The sequence below is a fragment of the Hippichthys cyanospilos genome, chromosome 5 (assembly GCF_059441005.1).
Source record: "Hippichthys cyanospilos isolate Australia breed blue-spotted pipefish chromosome 5, RoL_Hcya_1.0, whole genome shotgun sequence".
Taxonomy (NCBI): domain Eukaryota; kingdom Metazoa; phylum Chordata; class Actinopteri; order Syngnathiformes; family Syngnathidae; genus Hippichthys; species Hippichthys cyanospilos.
Window position 1 is genome coordinate 2,494,701 of NC_142373.1, and position 18,593 is coordinate 2,513,293.

The 18,593-nt window shown below is 40.2% G+C and overlaps 2 protein-coding genes across 2 annotated transcripts; one reads left to right on the forward strand and one right to left on the reverse strand.

The window, feature by feature from the left end:
- The first annotated feature begins 77 nt into the window (after positions 1 to 77).
- LOC148423142 (60 kDa heat shock protein, mitochondrial) lies at positions 78 to 5,861 on the forward strand. The gene is made up of 11 exons (XM_088415024.1): positions 78 to 210; positions 1,172 to 1,347; positions 1,473 to 1,808; positions 1,915 to 2,010; positions 2,495 to 2,588; positions 2,688 to 2,856; positions 2,929 to 3,028; positions 3,431 to 3,676; positions 3,742 to 3,916; positions 4,791 to 4,969; positions 5,043 to 5,861. Exons 2-11 carry the CDS (start codon positions 1,174 to 1,176, stop codon positions 5,202 to 5,204), a joined length of 1,731 nt encoding a protein of 576 aa, XP_088271150.1. The 5' UTR covers positions 78 to 210; positions 1,172 to 1,173; the 3' UTR covers positions 5,205 to 5,861.
- Positions 5,862 to 6,592: 731 nt separating this feature from the next.
- LOC148423143 (coenzyme Q-binding protein COQ10 homolog B, mitochondrial-like) lies at positions 6,593 to 17,424 on the reverse strand. The gene is made up of 5 exons (XM_088415025.1): positions 17,291 to 17,424; positions 12,205 to 12,360; positions 9,553 to 9,745; positions 8,210 to 8,311; positions 6,593 to 8,038 (listed from the first exon to the last, which is right to left on the reverse strand). Exons 1-5 carry the CDS (start codon positions 17,386 to 17,388, stop codon positions 7,871 to 7,873), a joined length of 717 nt encoding a protein of 238 aa, XP_088271151.1. The 5' UTR covers positions 17,389 to 17,424; the 3' UTR covers positions 6,593 to 7,870.
- Positions 17,425 to 18,593: the final 1,169 nt, after the last annotated feature.

Below are 18,593 nucleotides of genomic sequence, written 5' to 3' on the forward strand. Positions count from 1 at the left end.
TTATTCGTAATTTGTAAGAAAATTACAATTAAAATGACTTTTAACTCGCAAGTATAAAATTATTCAGAGTTTAGGGCGTGCCGGCAAGTTACCCGGATGTGCGATAGGCCATGTGCACTTCCACCAGTCAGCCCTCACCTCCAGTCGTTATATCACCTCGTCTGGCAGACGAACCTCATCTGTAGCCGCTCTACAGCACACACAACCCAAGTAAGTGTCAAAATTCTTTCAGATATGTTTCGCTATATGTACCGTTAACAGTCATTGCAGCTACACTAGATCGTAATGAAACAATGTGTTCCGAGATTGAAAAATATGACCAGCTAGCTCCTAGCTTCCTTTGCGTGTTGCTAACAGATTTTACCACTTATCTGCAAGGACACACATACTTAAAATCTGCTTTCATGCTTACTTAAGTATTCTTAACGTAGATAATGTTACACCAAAGGGTCCTCGAATGATAATTTCGCAATTATCCCTAACGTGGTGAGCATCATGTGAAGGAAGCGTGACTTTAATTTGAAGGACTGATTATTGCCTTCCGTGGGGGACTGGAATGGTAATTGTGCTGTAGTAGTAGTGGTTTGTCAGGCATGGAGAGATGGAGAGGCATGCTTTGCGCATGCGTTCTTACTATTTGACCTTGTGACGCACGACCCTGCTCGAGAACACGTGGGGTTGGGGAAGTTAGCAATGTCACGTTCATTAATTATCTCTTACAAGTTTTCTTACAGTGCAAAAGACAGCAGACACTGCGCTCGGTAGTTATCCATGTATCTCATGGTAAAAGAAGTAATACGAAAACTGTTAATTACCTTATGTGAATTCCAAGATGAACTTCCGTTCCAAACTTCTCACATATGTTGCTAAAATACTAAGTCGCCATTCAGCTGTGTTTGTATTAAATTGTCGGTCTTCAAGTGTAATTTCATTCATTCCATTTCTGTGCCACCTATGGCCTCTGGGGTCTTTGTTGTATGATTTAGTGTAGTGGACAAATATACTTAGACAATGATTACTTACTTGTACTTTGCATCAAGTCATGACCCGGCAAGCATGCCCCCCTCCCCTTTTTACACCCCCCCCTGCCCTTTTTTTTTTTTTTAAATTAGTCTGCCCCCTATCACATGGCAGTGTTCATTAATATAATCGTTTTCCTTTATTTCTGCAGACATGTTTCGTCTCCCCACAATCATGAAGCAGGTGAGGCCCGTGTGCAGGACACTGGCGCCTCACCTCACACGTGCCTATGCCAAAGATGTCAAATTTGGTGCAGACGCCCGCGCCCTCATGCTCCAAGGTGTTGACCTGTTGGCTGATACTGTTGCTGTCACCATGGGGCCGAAGGTATGATGTTACTGCAAATGTAAAAAAAAAAAAAAAAATAAATTATTCAGATAGTTGGGTCCCATTGTTTTTAAGAAAATACAACCAATATCAATTCAAAGAGAAACAAATTGTGTATATTACAGGGCCGCACAGTCATAATTGAACAGAGCTGGGGCAGCCCGAAGGTGACTAAGGATGGCGTGACTGTAGCCAAGAGCATTGACTTAAAGGACAAGTACAAGAATATCGGTGCCAAGCTGGTGCAGGATGTGGCCAACAACACCAATGAGGAGGCAGGCGACGGCACCACCACCGCCACCGTGTTGGCGCGCGCCATTGCCAAGGAGGGCTTTGACACCATTAGCAAGGGCGCCAACCCCGTGGAGATCCGTCGCGGCGTCATGATGGCCGTTGAAACCGTCATCAATGAGCTCAAGCAGCTTTCCAAGCCAGTCACCACGCCTGAGGAGATTGCACAGGTGGGTGCTCATTAACGAGAAAATTGTTAAACTGCTTTCAACAACTTGAGAATGTTAAATGACTTTTGTGTGTGTTTTTTTTTAAAATTATTATTATTATTATTAGGTTGCCACCATCTCAGCGAATGGCGACACCGAGATTGGGAACATCATCTCAAATGCCATGAAGAAAGTCGGTCGTAAAGGTGTAATCACTGTGAAGGTCAGCAACTTTTTGCGGCGCTTTGAGAGGTTGTCAGTCTGTGGACAGTACTTGATTGCTTAACCAACTTTATTTTATTTGCATTATTTACAATCTATTGAAAATCTCTGAAGGGTCATCTAGCAAATGGTCTATGAGACTGAGAGGCAATAGCGAAAGACTAGCTGCATGAGGTGGGATGCAACCTGCATCCCAATGGTAGCTCTGGAAGGCTGTTCCCACTTCTGCAAAAAAAATCAAGCAGAAACTGTCAAAATCAAAGTATGATGAATGCAAGAATTGTAAGGATAAGGGACAAGTCTTTTTCTTTAATGATATACTCTATACAGCGCCACTGTATAAACACAGCAATCTAATAAGTATTGGATTTGTAGATAATTAAATAAGCGCAAAACCCACCTGTGTTCATCTTTTTCTTTTCATCTTTGTATGGAATAAAGTTTTGTATTCTACTGTATGAATGTTCTCTACCTAAATCTTTCAGGATGGAAAAACTCTTCATGATGAGTTGGAAGTCATTGAGGGTATGAAGTTTGATCGTGGTTACATCTCCCCATACTTCATCAACACGGCCAAAGGTAAGAAGCCCGCTTGTTGACCATCCCAACCGTGGAACAACGGAGAAGTGGTAATTGCCTTGAACGACACAGGACTGACAGTATATTCCTACTGTGCAGGACAGAAATGTGAGTTCCAGGATGCTTACCTGCTGCTCAGTGAGAAGAAAATTTCCAGCGTCCAGAGCATTGTTCCCGCCCTGGAGATCGCCAACCAGCACCGCAAGCCTCTGGTTATCGTGGCTGAGGATGTGGATGGAGAGGCCCTCAGCACCCTGGTGCTTAACAGGTCCGCATACAAAACAAAAAGAATAATTAGACTGGTATATTTTTAGCTATATTTACATGGCTGTGTTTGCAGGCTGAAGGTTGGCCTGCAGGTGGTAGCAGTCAAAGCTCCAGGCTTTGGAGACAACAGGAAAAACCAGCTGAAGGATATGGCCATCGCCACAGGGGGCACTGTAGGTCCAGTTTTCTCCATATGCAAACGGCTCACTCCTTTCAAAATAATTAATACTTGTGTGAAATGTCATATTTCAAAATTAAGCAAGAGCAAAAAACAATGCTAGTTAAAAAAAAAAAAAGCAAACTTGGCTTCTATATGCAGGTTTCTAGCTCCTCTCGGGCCTTTGTTTTTGAATGTTGCTTCTTTTCCCCGTGCTCCCATATTCCAAAAACTAGCATACTAACTTCACAGAAGATATATAATGGTTCATAGGTTTAAGTGTGAAAAGGCAAAAAGAATAAAAGTAAGAAGCACTTTTGTTTTTGACCCTTTCGATCACAAAAGGTAAATTCTCTTAACATCTGCTTTTGAATCAGATCCTTCTAATTGCCTGACATTGCATTGATGCCTTCCTCAGGTTTTTGGTGACGATGCTCTGGCCGTGGCTCTGGAGGACATCCAGGCACACGACTTTGGCAAGGTTGGCGAGGTGCAGATCACCAAAGACGACACGCTGCTCCTAAAAGGCGCCGGTGCGCCGGCCGACATCGAGAAGAGGGCAGCCGAGATTGTGGAGCAGCTGGAGAACACCACCAGTGACTACGAGAAGGAGAAGCTCAACGAGCGCCTGGCCAAGCTCTCTGATGGCGTGGCTGTCCTTAAGGTACGCGTGACGGTCAAGACTTACTGGTCGCCGACGGCAGAATAACGTAAGCGGGTACCACACAGATCGGCGGGACCAGTGATGTTGAGGTGAACGAGAAGAAGGACCGCGTAACAGATGCCCTGAACGCCACGCGGGCCGCTGTGGAGGAAGGCATAGTGCCCGGCGGCGGTTGTGCTCTGCTGCGTTGCATTCCCTCTTTGGATGCCATCAAACCTGCCAATGACGACCAAAAGATAGGTGAGAAAAGAGCTTACTCATGGGTGCTATCTTTTATTTGCAACCTTACATGAGGGATTTGGGGATGAAATCATCAGTCACGTGTTTGATACATTTTATCAGACAGGAAATGCAGCAACAAATTCATTGATTGATCTAAACTCATTGAGTTTAGTTTCGACTAAAGTAGTAGTATTTTATCCACCTCTTGTGACTAGATGTAGAAAACGAAAATCCTTGTGGGGGTGTGGCATATTGTAATTCAGGTAAGTGCAATATGAGGCTAAGAGCGGAATCTGTTTAATACAAACACACTACTTGCTCCGGTGTGAAATTCTTGGAGACAACTGGGGGAAATAGCAGATGCAGATATTAATGTGTATTACCAGGCTTGTGGGGCCATACTGCATTATTATTACATTTTTTTTTTTATTTTATTTTATTTTTTTACGATCCTCAGTGTTTCCTCTGCAAACTTAAATGCCACAAATCCAGTATGCTAATGATGTGTTGATGTTTTTAACGGAGATAACTGGAAAGTTAGACAAATATAGTTTAGTACTTTGACAGGTGGGAGAAAGAAAATGCAGGCGGAAGCTGTTTGACCAAACATTATGTTGTAGTTTAGGTTTGAGTTGATGAATAGAGACTTATGCTGGTTGATGCTGGGCAGTGATGAAAGAACAACTCAACAAAATACAATTAGAAATAAACTTACATTCTACATACTTGAGGAGTTGGAAGGAGTAAAGCTTTACTCCAACTCCTTCCGAATAACTTCCAATATAGTAATAACAGATTTGAAATATTGCTATACATCTACTGTACACATATTTATAGTGTATTATTTTATTTAGAGGGATGAAATTGTGTGATAAATCTTGTTATCTGTCAGGTGTGGACATCATCAGGCGAGCCCTGCGCATCCCCGCCATGACCATCGCCAAGAACGCTGGCGTTGAGGGCTCGCTGGTGGTGGAGAAGATCCTGCAGGGGCCCGCCGACCTGGGCTATGACGCAATGCTGGGCGAGTACGTCAACATGGTGGAGAAGGGCATTATCGATCCCACCAAGGTAAGGCCTCCTTTTGGACATTGTAACTAACGCCACTGAAATGGTTTGAGCTCCAAGCGGCCTCTCTGTGCAGGTGGTACGGACGGCCCTTCTGGATGCGGCGGGCGTGGCCTCGCTGCTGTCCACCGCCGAGGCAGTCGTCACGGAGATCCCCAAGGAGGAGAAAGACATGCCGGCCGGCGGAATGGGCGGCATGGGCGGAATGGGTGGCATGGGTGGCGGCATGGGTTTCTAAAAGGCCACCGCTCCTTTGTTCCTCTGTGACTGTATAGACTAAACAAAATGGCGCCCCGAGACTCTGCAGTCACAACTCACTGAACTCGACCTACAGGAAGTTGGCACAGCAGGTGGTCAACCTTTGAACCCTTCGCCAACTTCCAGGAGGAGATGTGCTTGTTTTCCACATCAGTTAATCCACAACATGATGTAAAATACCTGGACTGTGGCCATGGCCAATGGCAAATACCTGTAGACTGCGGCCATTTTCTTCCCCTGCAGGAACACTCTGGCCAAGTTTACAGGAGCGGTGCTCTCTATGGGTCGGTTTAACATTGACCACCACTATTAAGTTATCTTCCTCCAACAGATGTGAGGATTTAAGAATTATCACTCAGTAATGCTAAATAGTGTTTGGCTAAGCAAAGATGACTTCCTGCAGTGGAAATCTGTCAACTTCCTGTTCATATCCTTAGACAAAGTAACATAGTAAAAAAATACAATAAAAAAAAATGGGGAAAACTAATGAAGCAGAGTGTGAAGCCAGCCAGGAATGTGTTGCTGTCATTTATATTTGTCATGACTTAATTTTTTTTTTTTTTATATATATGTCATTCCCCTGCTGATGATGCAGGTGAATGCTTATTTGATTTCATTAAAACAATTTTTCAAATGCTTTAGGTTTTGTTATTGAAGAGGGCCTGCAATGTAGTACTGAATGTGAAGTCAGTTTGTAAAGATTTAGGATTGATCCTAACGGTCACAGGATACAACATCATTTGTTCCAATAAATTGAAACATTACCTTCATACATTTTACCTGTAGTAACATAATAGTTTTTTTTAATCTGTAACATGTACAGTAGACTTGGATCAGTGGTGGTGATTATACCTCATATCAAAATGTTTTCAATTATGAAAGTTTAATTGACAATTAGTCATTTTTATATCCTCAATGCAAATACTGTACAACAGTCACCACCAAAACTGTTCCCCCTGGAACATGTTTGCAGAGAAGCAGACTGAAATTTGTACAGCTGTATTTTAATCAGATCACTGTTACGTTGCTTGTTGCAATAGTAAGAGAACATCTTGAAGGCTTCAACTTCGACCGTCATGTTGACAGCGTGACTTCATACCAGAGGCTGGTTTATTCTTATCACTCACATTACACTACTGTTATGAAATAACTGCCAATGATTGGAGGGGAAAAAAAACAAAACAATTTTTTTTTGAAAAGTTTTATACATCATGCAATGAATACATTTTTGTTTCAAATTCTCAAAATCAGTCCCTTATTAAAAAAAAAAAAAAAACACGCTCTCATTTTTCCCTCTTTAAAAACAACCTGATGTGATATTTACATTCAAATAAATACGTGAGCAGGTTTTATAAAGGACAATAAATATGCGAGCGGGCATACTTCCTAGTTTATTTTGCTATGTGAGTTAGAAAAATACAATTAAATAAAAATAAAGGTTTCCTGATATTGCACATAAAATACTATCAACTGTACAACAACACACATTCTAGCATTGAAATAACTATTCTCAATGGAGGTAACCATGTGAACAAGTGAAGAGTGAGAGAATAACACCTGAGCACCCTTCCTAAATTACTGTGTATCCCAAACATGACTGCTGCAGCAGAGTGGGTGGGCAACCTGCAGCTCTTAATCATTTGAGCACGTGATAAATTTGAGCATTTGATCCAGCCCACCGGGCAATTCTTCAAAACAATTTAAATGCAACCCCTGGAAGGCATGTGAAAGTCAGCTGTTGTGCCAGATGGAGCCCCCCCCCCCCCTAAAAAGAATAACCTCACCTCAGGAATCTCCGTAAAGGCCTCTTTAAAGCAAAATGGATGCCATTCTTTTAAGGACTTGCTTCTTGAGTTATATGGCTCTGTGGTTTTCCGCTACAGTTTCGTATCTTTTGGACTATAAACTGCACCTTTTTTCCCATGATTTGATCCCTGTGGCTTATAGTCCAGTGTGACTTGTCTGCAGGTTTTGAGGGGTTTTATTCACCAGGAGACAATTTACTGGTAAAGCAAATATATGTATCTGCGTCAACTAATAAATAGAACTGAAAAGATGTGAATCAATGGCTGTGCTCAAAAAGTTATTAAAATACAGTATTAAAAATATAGAAATCTATATCTATAAATCTATCTATAGCTATAAATTGAACAAGAAAACAAAAAATACAACAACAAAAAAAACTTTCGTATACCATCTTTCTGCTTAAACATCTGACGCTACAACCTGCGGCTGACCTTGTGACATTTTTTTTTTTTTTTTTTTTGCTCCTGGGGTTTATACACCAGTGCAGCTTACAGTCCAGAAAATACGGTAATTGCAAAAGAGGTTTGCCTGTTGACTCCACAATATGGTACCAAAGTTGTATTTCTATCCAAATAGTACTTTCACTTTGTGAATGGCAAATGTTTATGCAGAGTTTAGTGGATGAATTTAATAACTTTGTGGGTTTAGGGGGATTGTTACGGTAATGAATCTACACGGATAACGATGGCAACTTCACATGAATATGTTCACAGAAACACACACACTCGCGCACGCGCGCACACACACACGCACGCACACACACAACAAAAACAAAAGGCACTGGCATTATCAGGTAGAACGTGGGTTGTTGCTTTCAATCACTCCTTTGCCAAAGTGTCGCTACGTATGGTGGACCTCGTGGAACATGAGCTCGCGCGGTATGGGTGTTTCGGGGCCATGGACGGTGGTGGCGCGGCGCTCGAATGCAGAAACCATCTGCTTCACCACCTCGTCAAAGAACACGTGCGCCAGCTGCGAGTGGATAAGTGAGCGAAACTCGAAGGAGATCTGGAAAACACGGCACATACATCTTTTAATGGGACATTAAAAAATAACAAAATTAAAAACTGCACCCTGTCATTACCTCTTTTTCACACTGCACGCATTTCACGCTCAAAATCAGACATTTAACTGTCGCATATGAACACCTAACTGCTGTGTATTTGAAAATCAACTCACATCAAAGTCCACGGTGCAGGTCCGAGGGTAGCCAGGCAGTCCGGGACTGAAGCGCCAAATGGTCTCCAGGTGGTTGAACAGTTTGCCATCTGAGCAGGATGCCTGAAAAGACGGCACCCGCTTCATTTGTCACTTAGTCTCAGTGTTAGCAAAAAAAAAAAAAAAAAAAGAATCTTTTTGCTCCAGTAATCCAAAAACTAAATCATTTTGTTACAAGCTTTTAATAATGAAGATTAATTCTGTGCGGTATTATAAATTACAAAATAAATAGAAATGAACTGTTTCTATAAATCAACATTTTATAAAGCACCTGTTTTCATAAGCAAAGCAAACGTGTATTCTAACTTTTTGACTAGTGTTTAAGTACCTGTACAGATTACAGCATGGAACAAATCAGTGCGTACTGAAATTGAGTGGCAAATTTTTCAGAATTTTCCCCATTTGACTCAAATGTGTCATAGCGTTTTGTTATTGACAACAACATGCATGTTTTACCTGACTATTGTAGTTTGCTTTTAAGCAGTCAATAAAGTGAGTCAATAAAGGCCAATGAGACAAGTGTATCAACACCTTTGTCATTTCTTCGCTATGCCTTTCATGAGCACTGGGGGGGCGCTTTCAAGCCAAAGAAGGTGTCTGCTTTTTGGCTCCGCTGTTACACAGGCTGGCCTGTTCCGTCTCGAGCTCTTAGTGGGCTACCACGGGCTGGGAGGTGTCTGGTTTTTGGCCACAAACGCGCCGACGCGTTACTCCTGGAGTTCCAAGCGGACATTCAGAGGCACCAAGGGTACTTTTTTGAGTCAGAGAAGGCGTCCCGTCTCATGTGCATCGACAATGGCCTGTCACCTCTGTAGCTCCGGGCCGGTAACCAAGGAGCTACGCAAAGGGAGTTGGCAAAGTTGGACGCTGGAGTAGAATTCCTCCTTTGTTAGGTTAACGTGAACATGAATTGGTAAAGCACTTTAGACAACATACAATGTAGCTAAAGTGCACACCATTCACTACCATGATGAAATTGAATTTTTCATTGGAAGGACTATGATGCGTTTTTCAGCATAAGTCGGTGGTAAAATAGCCTTTGTTTGTAAAGGTTTATAAACAACCGGTAGTTAAAATAGGTGGCGAACGCCAGTCCTTGAGGGCCGGTATCTTGTATGTTTTCGGATTTCTTTGCCCGGTACACCTGATTTCAAATGATTAGCAAGCACTGCAGGTGCTGCAAAATGGTCCTAGTCATTTTAATTAGGTGTGTTTGAGAGAGAAGAAACGAAAATATACAAGATAGTTTTTGAGGCCTGGACTTTGACATCTGTGTCCTAAACAAACAAACAAAAATACAACACCTTGACCAGGTGGGGGCGCACTGTGGTGACAAGTGAAGTGTAATTCTCAGTCACTGGAGGGAAGCCCACAGTGAGTTTGGCTTTGCAGTATCCCGTCCGCTTAAAGATGACATCAGACTTTTTGCACCAGGGAACGAAGAGACGGTAGTTTTCCACACCAGCCACCACATCATACATTTGTTGCATGGAATACCTGAGCACAAAAAAAGTACAAATGTTTGTTTGGCATTTGGCAGGTTAACCACCCTATATCTTCTACTTAAAAGCAGTGCTGATCTCAAACCTACAGTGATGAAATACTGTCATTAACAGCCCTGGTGCAAGATTGTTGCAATTATGAAAAAAAGATTTTTACACAGTATAATTCCTAATCAGCGCAAAGCATTTTTTGTATTAGGACAACAGTGGTGGACCGTCAGGGCCAGCAAGGCCTTCTCTGCTGTCCTAACATAACCTGACATCATTATCATAACTATAAGGAGCTAAGATAATTATAATAACTCAATTTCCTTTTAAATTTATTTTTACTAAATATATATATATATATTTTATATATAAAATTGTTGTCCATATTCTGTTCTTTTCGTGTCATATTATATCCATTCGGTTACGCTCCTTCCAGTGTTTGTAGATTTACGTTAGAGTTTTTAGTCAATTAGAATTCAGCTAACTTGTGTCGCCAGGCTGTATGAAATCTGCCTGCAATCAGACCCATTGGAGGGCATTCACACTTGATGGTTGCGTGCTTCTGAGCACTGTGCAAAGACATATGTGCAGTGAGCAAAGGCATATGTGAACGGGCCCATATAGTTAATAGCCAGCTGCAAAAGCCAATCCAGTTATAAGTTGGTAAGCGAGAAGCCTCACGTTGAACGTGCCGTGATTGGATCTCCCTACAGGGAGGGGGTTCTGTGTTATCAACAGTTTTTAACGTTGGAAGTTGTTAAATAAAGTTATTTAAAAAAAAAAAAACTGTTGCTCGACAACGTTACACCATGTTGCTTGGCTGATGTGAATTCAAGACCTAGCAAACAGCAAATCCAGACCCATGGACATTTAGCAGAAAAATCAATTCTACCCGCTTTTTTTTTTTCTAACCCACAATGGCTGAGGAAGAGCAAAATGTAAATTGGACAGATGCCACTTTTAGCATCGGCCTCCGTGTCAATGGAAAAGGATTCATTACTGGAAATGAAACGTGCAGACATACTCTACAAGCATGTCATTGAAGTCTTTCTGAGGAAAGAAAGAAGAATGGATTTTGTATTGAAATAAGTGGGGGACAGCTGTTTTAGTGAGTCAAGCATTTGATTTATTTATATTTTTATTTTCAATGTTTTTGTAATTTTATTTCATTCAGATTCAATTACTAGTAAAGAAATAAACTGATGTTCTTATATTAAACTGCAATTTGTAATTTAACGGACAATCTTGTTAAAGCTTGCCTGCTCTTGGTGGACTTCATAAAACTTTGTGGACAAATAATTTTAAATTATTATTATTTGTTTGTTTTTTTAAGTATTTTATTTTTCAATTTTTCTGCATAACAGGTGAACAAAGTAAACACAGCAACGGAAAGAAATAGAAAATACAAAAACAAAAAAATAAATAAAAAGAAACAACAAACGTTACCGCAAAAACACAAACTATGGAGCTGCCAAGTAAAATAAATGGATTGTGCGTGGGTATAGTAACATTTTACCACAAGGGCATTAAGCTGAACATATGTTGCAATTATTAATTATTTTAAGATATCACAGTGTCATGTATAATGATAAGTTTTAACTGCTGATGAGGGTGTATTGGTGTTTAAAAGCTCCGTAAACTAGCCTGTGTAGCCCAGTAATGCGTATGTGTGTTTCTGAGGGGTATTTATTCGAGTCGAATCACTGAAGGTGTAAATGTGAAACGTACGGACCGCCTCTGTATGACGCATAACGTTTTGCACTATAACACAATTTAGCAATAAGTTGATTCCAGTTAATTTTGCTTAATTTAGGAACAAAAATGCGCTGTTCCTGAGGACCAATGTTAAACATTGACTTTACACATGTAGAGCAAAGAAACTGGATTTATGCTGTATTGTAGACAGTTTTACACTGAATTATTCCAAATAGTATTGTAACTTTAAGCAATGTAAGTAATGGAACTTTGAGTACCCAGTTCATTTGAGTGTTGTGGCACAATGGTGGCACAGAAGCGCTGCCTTGTGTTTCCTGCACTCAAGTTATGTAACTGCCACACAGATTCACAGAAGGACTGAAATGCAAGACGGCGACACGGACTCACCCCCTTCAAATTATTTGTCATTATTACATAACAGCAGGCATTGCACAGAGAATGTTGCCTGTGATACTGGACACAAACACGTCTTGTAAACACACAAATTAGGGATAAATAAGAAGGCATGTGTATATACATCTGTGACATTATCAATGGGTACCAAAAAACTATTTTCAGGCTTTCTCATTTATCTTAACTTTCCATTTCTACCATGGCCTGTAAAAAAAGCACACATTGAAAGCATGAAAAAATGGTGTCCTAAATATTCATTTTATTGCTAAACAGACTAAAAAAATATATCTAGAATGGCCACAAGTGAATAACAGTTTAAATGTCCCAGGTAGACAAACCCAGAAAAGCTATACCTACCCAATGATGCGCCTTTCAGCGTATTCCCTTCTTTTGGAGAAAGTGTTGGCAATGTTGAAGAAGGCACGGGTGGAAAGAACGGCGCCATGGCCAGGCATGACGGCGCCCAGCAAGGGAGGCAAACGCTTCATCAGGATTCCATATGATGGTAGGAATCTGCCGGACACACAACAGAGACAATAATAAACAGTATGTATATGTAAGGGTTACCACTACCTTGGCCCACTTCTAGTGCTGACATAACACAGAGAAAGTGAGACCTAGGAATCTACATGCATTTAGGAAGGCACAAAAGTGAAGGCAAACAAACAATTTGTAGCCTAGATTCTTATTGAGAAATACGACACGTGAAAGAAGTAGTGACAAATATCAATTTAACAACTCAGCAAATTGTTGCCAAGGTACAAAAGTTAAAGGAAGGCAGACAAATTGATGTGCTAACCTTGTTTTGTTATATTCACAGAGTATTTGAGGTATTGTGACAATTATGATCAGTCGCAGACCAAAATGTTCAGTCTTGTAGAGGAAAGATTGTAATTTAGAACGTTTTTTATAAAAATAAATACATAAATAAAAGCTGTCATTGTGGCTCCCTCTCCTCCAGTTTACAAACGGTTTTGACTATACATTGAACATAAACACTTAAAAAAAAAGATTAAAGTAATCACGAGACCATTTTTGTGTAGATGTTCCCTATTTGACCTTAATCAATGTCTGCTGAGGCCCATTAAGGCAGTCAACCTGATAAACCAGGCTGGAACTATTTAATCTTCAGCTGTTTTATCATAAAATCATCAATGTAAGTAACCGAAATTCCACATTGAACCAAAATACAAAAATGTATTGCTAATGTACGGCTAATTATATACAGCATTGCTGCTTTGATTTGATATATGGTTCATGGAAGCTCCCATTCTGTCATCCAGTAAAACATGTGACAGCATTCCAGGTAAAAAAGGTCAGGGACGCAAGTGGTGGAGTGCTAACGACGTCAATGCAAATATTTCTGTTTGGTTTTGTGAGGCAAACAACATCCATACGGAGTAGACTATGCTCACTTTATTTTCTAGGGTCGTTTCCACTAGTCAGTTTGAACTCGTTTCTAATGTAAAGTATCTCAATTCCTACTTTTACTGTACCCTTGAACTGCTTGCAGTGGTACATTTGTAATGGATAGCTTTGCGATGAGCAGGTGTATACAGTACTAGACATGATAGTATACTGACTTAAGAAAACAATAAAAAGACCATGTTCTTTAATGAGTCGTAAAATCTGGCTCGACGTGTCGGGAAGCTTAATATGGGTGTCAGTGAGCAAAAACAAAACCTGTTCTGTGCCTGTCGGAATGAAGCGACCGGCCATTCCTGCTCAATCCTGACTGGTTGAAATGTGATACACTCACCGTGTGACCAACTCCGACGGTCAATGCAAGTGCAACCTCAGAATAGAAGGCCATCCAACATAGGACAAAAACCACAGCCACATAGACGTGAAATTAACACTTGAAAGCACAAACCTTCATTTCTGTTGGCAGTGATGTGGGAGCTATCACCATGTGAACTTGTGGGGGACTCCATACGTTCACTGGCATTTACATAAATACAAACCACTTCGCACCCTGCATTAATCATCACTGAAGATGATATCCGATATTCGTCTCAACTCATTTGAATTTAATGACCAACTAAAATTGTCATGCAAAGGCTTTTGAGAAAGCATTAGTAACTTGCAAGTGTTTGAAATTTGAAACAAATTTTCCCATTACAGGGCTCAATCAAGTGTAGCCAAAATTGTGTGCGCTGGAGAATTTTTTTTTTCCTGATCGTGTGGTGCGAGTACATGTTTTAAATTAGTATGGACAATCGTGGTGACAGCATTTATATGTTTATTTATGTTTGCTCAGAGGAAAAACAAGCCAATGAAGACACAACATCACTACTTTACATGCCATCAGCATGCTATGAAGGCTAACTTCAAAAAAAACAAACCTAACTTCACAGCAGTAGTTATAGTAGGCTTTTATTTCGAAGTTAGCCTTTACACCTATGGTGGCGGAACAGCTAGCTTGACTCATCCTCGCAACTGCTCTCAAATCATGTTGCTACCAACACCAATATTAAAAAATATCAGCCAATCGCTGATTAGGGATGCTTAAAAAACCATTAGTCAATTACGCAGCCATTGTATGACACAGCACAATTCTCCAGCATTAGCACTAGCTGCTACTGTAATCAGATGGTGGATTCAAATGCAGTAGGACATTTCAAACCCAGTCCTTGCAACTACACTCACATCATAGCACTACCAGCATCAATGTGTTAAATGTTAATAACGGCAATCTTTAAACACTGTGAACTTTCTATAAATCTATAAAAGCTGACACACGTCAAAATGAATTTTGGGGGTGAAATGTCTTTGATATTTTACTTGATTACAACAAATGGTCCATTTCATCACTTACGTTTACAAAACCTGATCAAACAACTCGGCTTCTGATTTCCTTTCTAGTTGTTGTTATATCAATGAAAAATAAGAAACCTGCCTTTGGTATAACAAAAAAAACTAAACACAAAAGCACTGCAGTTTTATTTTATTTTCCTCAGTCATCTGAGCATTAATGAGTTTCTACTTGGACCCTGTAATGTGGTCATGTAACTCTGGTTGGGAAACACTGCATTGTAGGACATACAATCGCACTAGAACAGCTTGCCCCTCTGTGTTGAACTAACTAATTTTCCCATAAAAGCAAATCTTTTTTTCTTCAATGTCTTTTTTTTAAAGTTATAGAAAATAATTGACCTGTTTTGTCGGGTGCTGCTTATTACAGAGAGTTCTTGTTAGTCAAATATTTTGCTATGTACATATCTTGAGTCAATGTAAATCTTTAAGTCATATGAAATTACGGTATTTAAATCGAAATGATTATAAATCATCAAATAGGGTCATGCTAGAAAGTGTGCAAACAAATCTTGTACGATGGGACCGACTGAAAAAGTTGTTAGCACCAGTACTAGTTAAGGTAGGGCCACTTTTTAGTAACAGAATATAGTCTTATCACCATAACATTTATGAGCCGTACCAACAATGTCATAACTTACATTTTAATACTAACAGGCCACCAGAGTGTAGAAATAATTCAACCAGTGTTATAGCAATAAACCCCTGTTTGGACATTCCTATAAACTATGAAAAATTGCGTAAAAATAAGTTAACTGCAGATATTGTGTGGGGAATGCTAAAACTAGAGATATTCACGCTTTGATACAATTAGATTCAAGGATGTTAAAAAAAATTGAAATTCAACAATTAGAATCAGTGTGATTATTATTTAATTCTGTATGGTACAGCTGTAAATTTAGTCATGTTCAAAAATATTCAATAAGATTACAAAGTCTTAGCTTTTCAAGGCAATTAAATAAGAAAAAAAAAAAACATGTGCTACGCCTAACCTAACCTATTTACAGTGTATATGTCGTATACGTCTTTGATAAAAGATGGGAAATCCGTCCGTCTCACAGTTAAGGGACCCAAATTCAATTCCAGCTGGTACAGCCTTCCTGTGTGGAGTTTGCATGCTCTCCCCAAGCCTGCCGGGGTTCTCTCCGTGCACCCCGACTTTCTCCTACGTTCTGAAAACTTGCACGCCAGGTGTAATGGATACACTAAATTGTTCTTAGGTGTGATTGGGTCCGTGAATGGTTGTTCTTGCATGGCAAATAGACGTGTCGTGTCGGTGCCATGGATACTCCTCGGATGTCGGACTACTGCAGAACACATATTTACTTAAATTATTAAATATTAAACCTTATACAATAACTGTACTGTTATGCCTTCCCTTCCAATCCCATCCATTTGGCTGTAGTCTCACGGAGAGCCGCGATTATATTAGTGATGCCCGGAAGTCTAATTAGAAGTGAAACTTGTAGCTGACCAGATATTTAGTACAAAAGAAATCCAGATAAGAGATTTATAAAGCTGCGGTGCAGCGTTGTTTTTTCCTCCTCTCCCTTCACACCTATCTAAAAGTGTGTCTGAGTTTCATGATGGAGATGAGCACTCCTACAAGACACGTGATTGATTCCGGGTGCGACCATCGACCAATCAGGGCAGGAGTAGACAACTCCGGGACGGGAGTAGATTACAACTAAAGCATTATTTTACTATGGCCTAATTTTAGTTTAATATTATTTTCTCATCTTACTTTCAAGTTATGTTTAGAGTTGCATTTTCACTGATTTTACTTTAATCAAATTTTAAGGATATAACAATCCAAGGACTTTTTTACCAAAAACCTGTCCACGTCACAGCATATGATACCCAAGGTATCATATGGATAAACTTTAAACTATGAATGTGTGCAAAAAGTGCAAGCTATCAATGGTGTGGATTAAAGTCCAAGAGGCTTTAATTTCACTTGAGATCATTTTGTACTTGAAATAAAGAAGCGAGAGTTCGAGTTGACAAATTTCGACGGGGAGTGATGAATGGATATTAGGCTGATATGTAAATTTAGGATTATTGAATAAATAGTTGGAGAATTAGTTTTGAAGTCAACGATTTCTCTGGAAATCTACCTCAATCAGACATTTTTGTTATTATTATTGTTTCGATAATCGTTCAGCCCTTGTTGTTCATTAATTATGAAAGCAACCAAAAAGTCCGCTTATGCGAAACACAAAAGTAACAAGTTACTCTTAATCTACGGTGCTTTTCCTACTATTAAAACGCTGGTTGATACATTACAACAAGATACTCTGCAAATATGCACAACCCTTGGCATGAGATCGTGACAACCGATCACAGAACTGATACGAAATGAGCAAATGGAGTTAAGTTGGCGAAAACATCATTACTGTGAATTCTGGACTCAGTCCAAACATTATGCAATTCGATAAATCTAAGAATTAACACAAAGTTAACAATAAAGCAAAAGGTTGATTGGTTGGAAGAAAGCCCAATTTCTTTTAGTTAACTGGAGGCAAACTGGGTCAGACGAAGGAAATGCTAGCGTTTCGATCGCGTTCAAACACGCATACAGCCAGTTAAAACCGGTTAAGTTGTACGACTACCAAGAACACGCACTTACTTGACAGCGCTCCTGGAGCGAACATCCCGGTTGGACACGGACGGCAACGGCTTCACACAAGCGGCGATTTTTTGCAAACTTCGTGCTCCTCTCGCCATCTTCCCCCACGTAGCAGGTTTGTTCCTTCCCAGCTGATACTTACTAAGAGGAGAGGCCCACACACAGGCCGCGCCTCCTATGACTTACTCCGAATACCCATTGGTCAGTTCAATCACGTTGATAGACTATAATTGGTTACTTGTGGTGTACGTCATCGAAGGGAAAAAATACACTGCACTGTCACGAGATGCTGGCTGGGTTTGTTTCTTGTAACCTAATCACTCATTCAAGTGCGATGGACTTTTAACCTTTTTGGCCCCTGCATTGATGTAATCAATGACATATTTGTGATGTGGCGAACTATTGTTGATGAAAAACGATTGTGGTGGTAGCTCCAATTTTTGATCTATTACAGGAATGACCAGTTTACCACCAATATGTAAATGTGTTCTATCAAATCAACATTATTTTTTTCGGTATAAACATAGGTCTAGGAATCACTATTTATATTACATGGGGAGCGCTGCTCAGATGGAGGCAGTCATGTTTCTTTAGCTATGGAAAGCGAAGGAGGAAAACCTTCGCCAATGTAATTCAGATCAGATTTTGGATGAAGGTTTGGGTCTTGTGTGCAACCAAGCGAGTTTATGGTCTGTATGTCAATCACAAATAAAATCTGGAAAACAAGAGAAAATAGTAGGTTTGTATTCCAATCATAAATTAAAGGAGACATAAGGGGGGGGGGGGGGGGGGGCAACACACAAAGATTGATTTGGGAGTTAGGATGACTTGTTATTCTACGCATTTGAGTTCACCCACGAAAGATAAAAAAAATTTCAGGAAAGACATCACGACACAAATAAAATGTACCTTTGAAAGAACAGCCAAAAAGAGCAGCTATGGATTCCTTGTATCACGGAAGGCCCACTGCATGCGCCGTGTTGTTGCTTGTTGTTAATCCTTGTTTGCCTGCATTCTACTTGTCTTTGCATTTAGAAAAGTGTGGAAGTGTTGGATTTTTGCCATGGAGTCTGTGCTGTGATGCGCTTGTGTCATTTGTCATGTGTCGGTGCCGATGGATTTCCTACCTCCAGATGTTGGCCTCTTTATATGTCCACAGGGGTAACTAACCAGTGTTGACATATTTCGTCAAGTAGATTTCGCCCTATTGTACACTGAAACTAATGGTGAATTGTATTTGTATTCACTTGCTCGCTTGGAATTTGCTTCCAACGTATGGTCTCTCTGAGACACCGTAGTACAC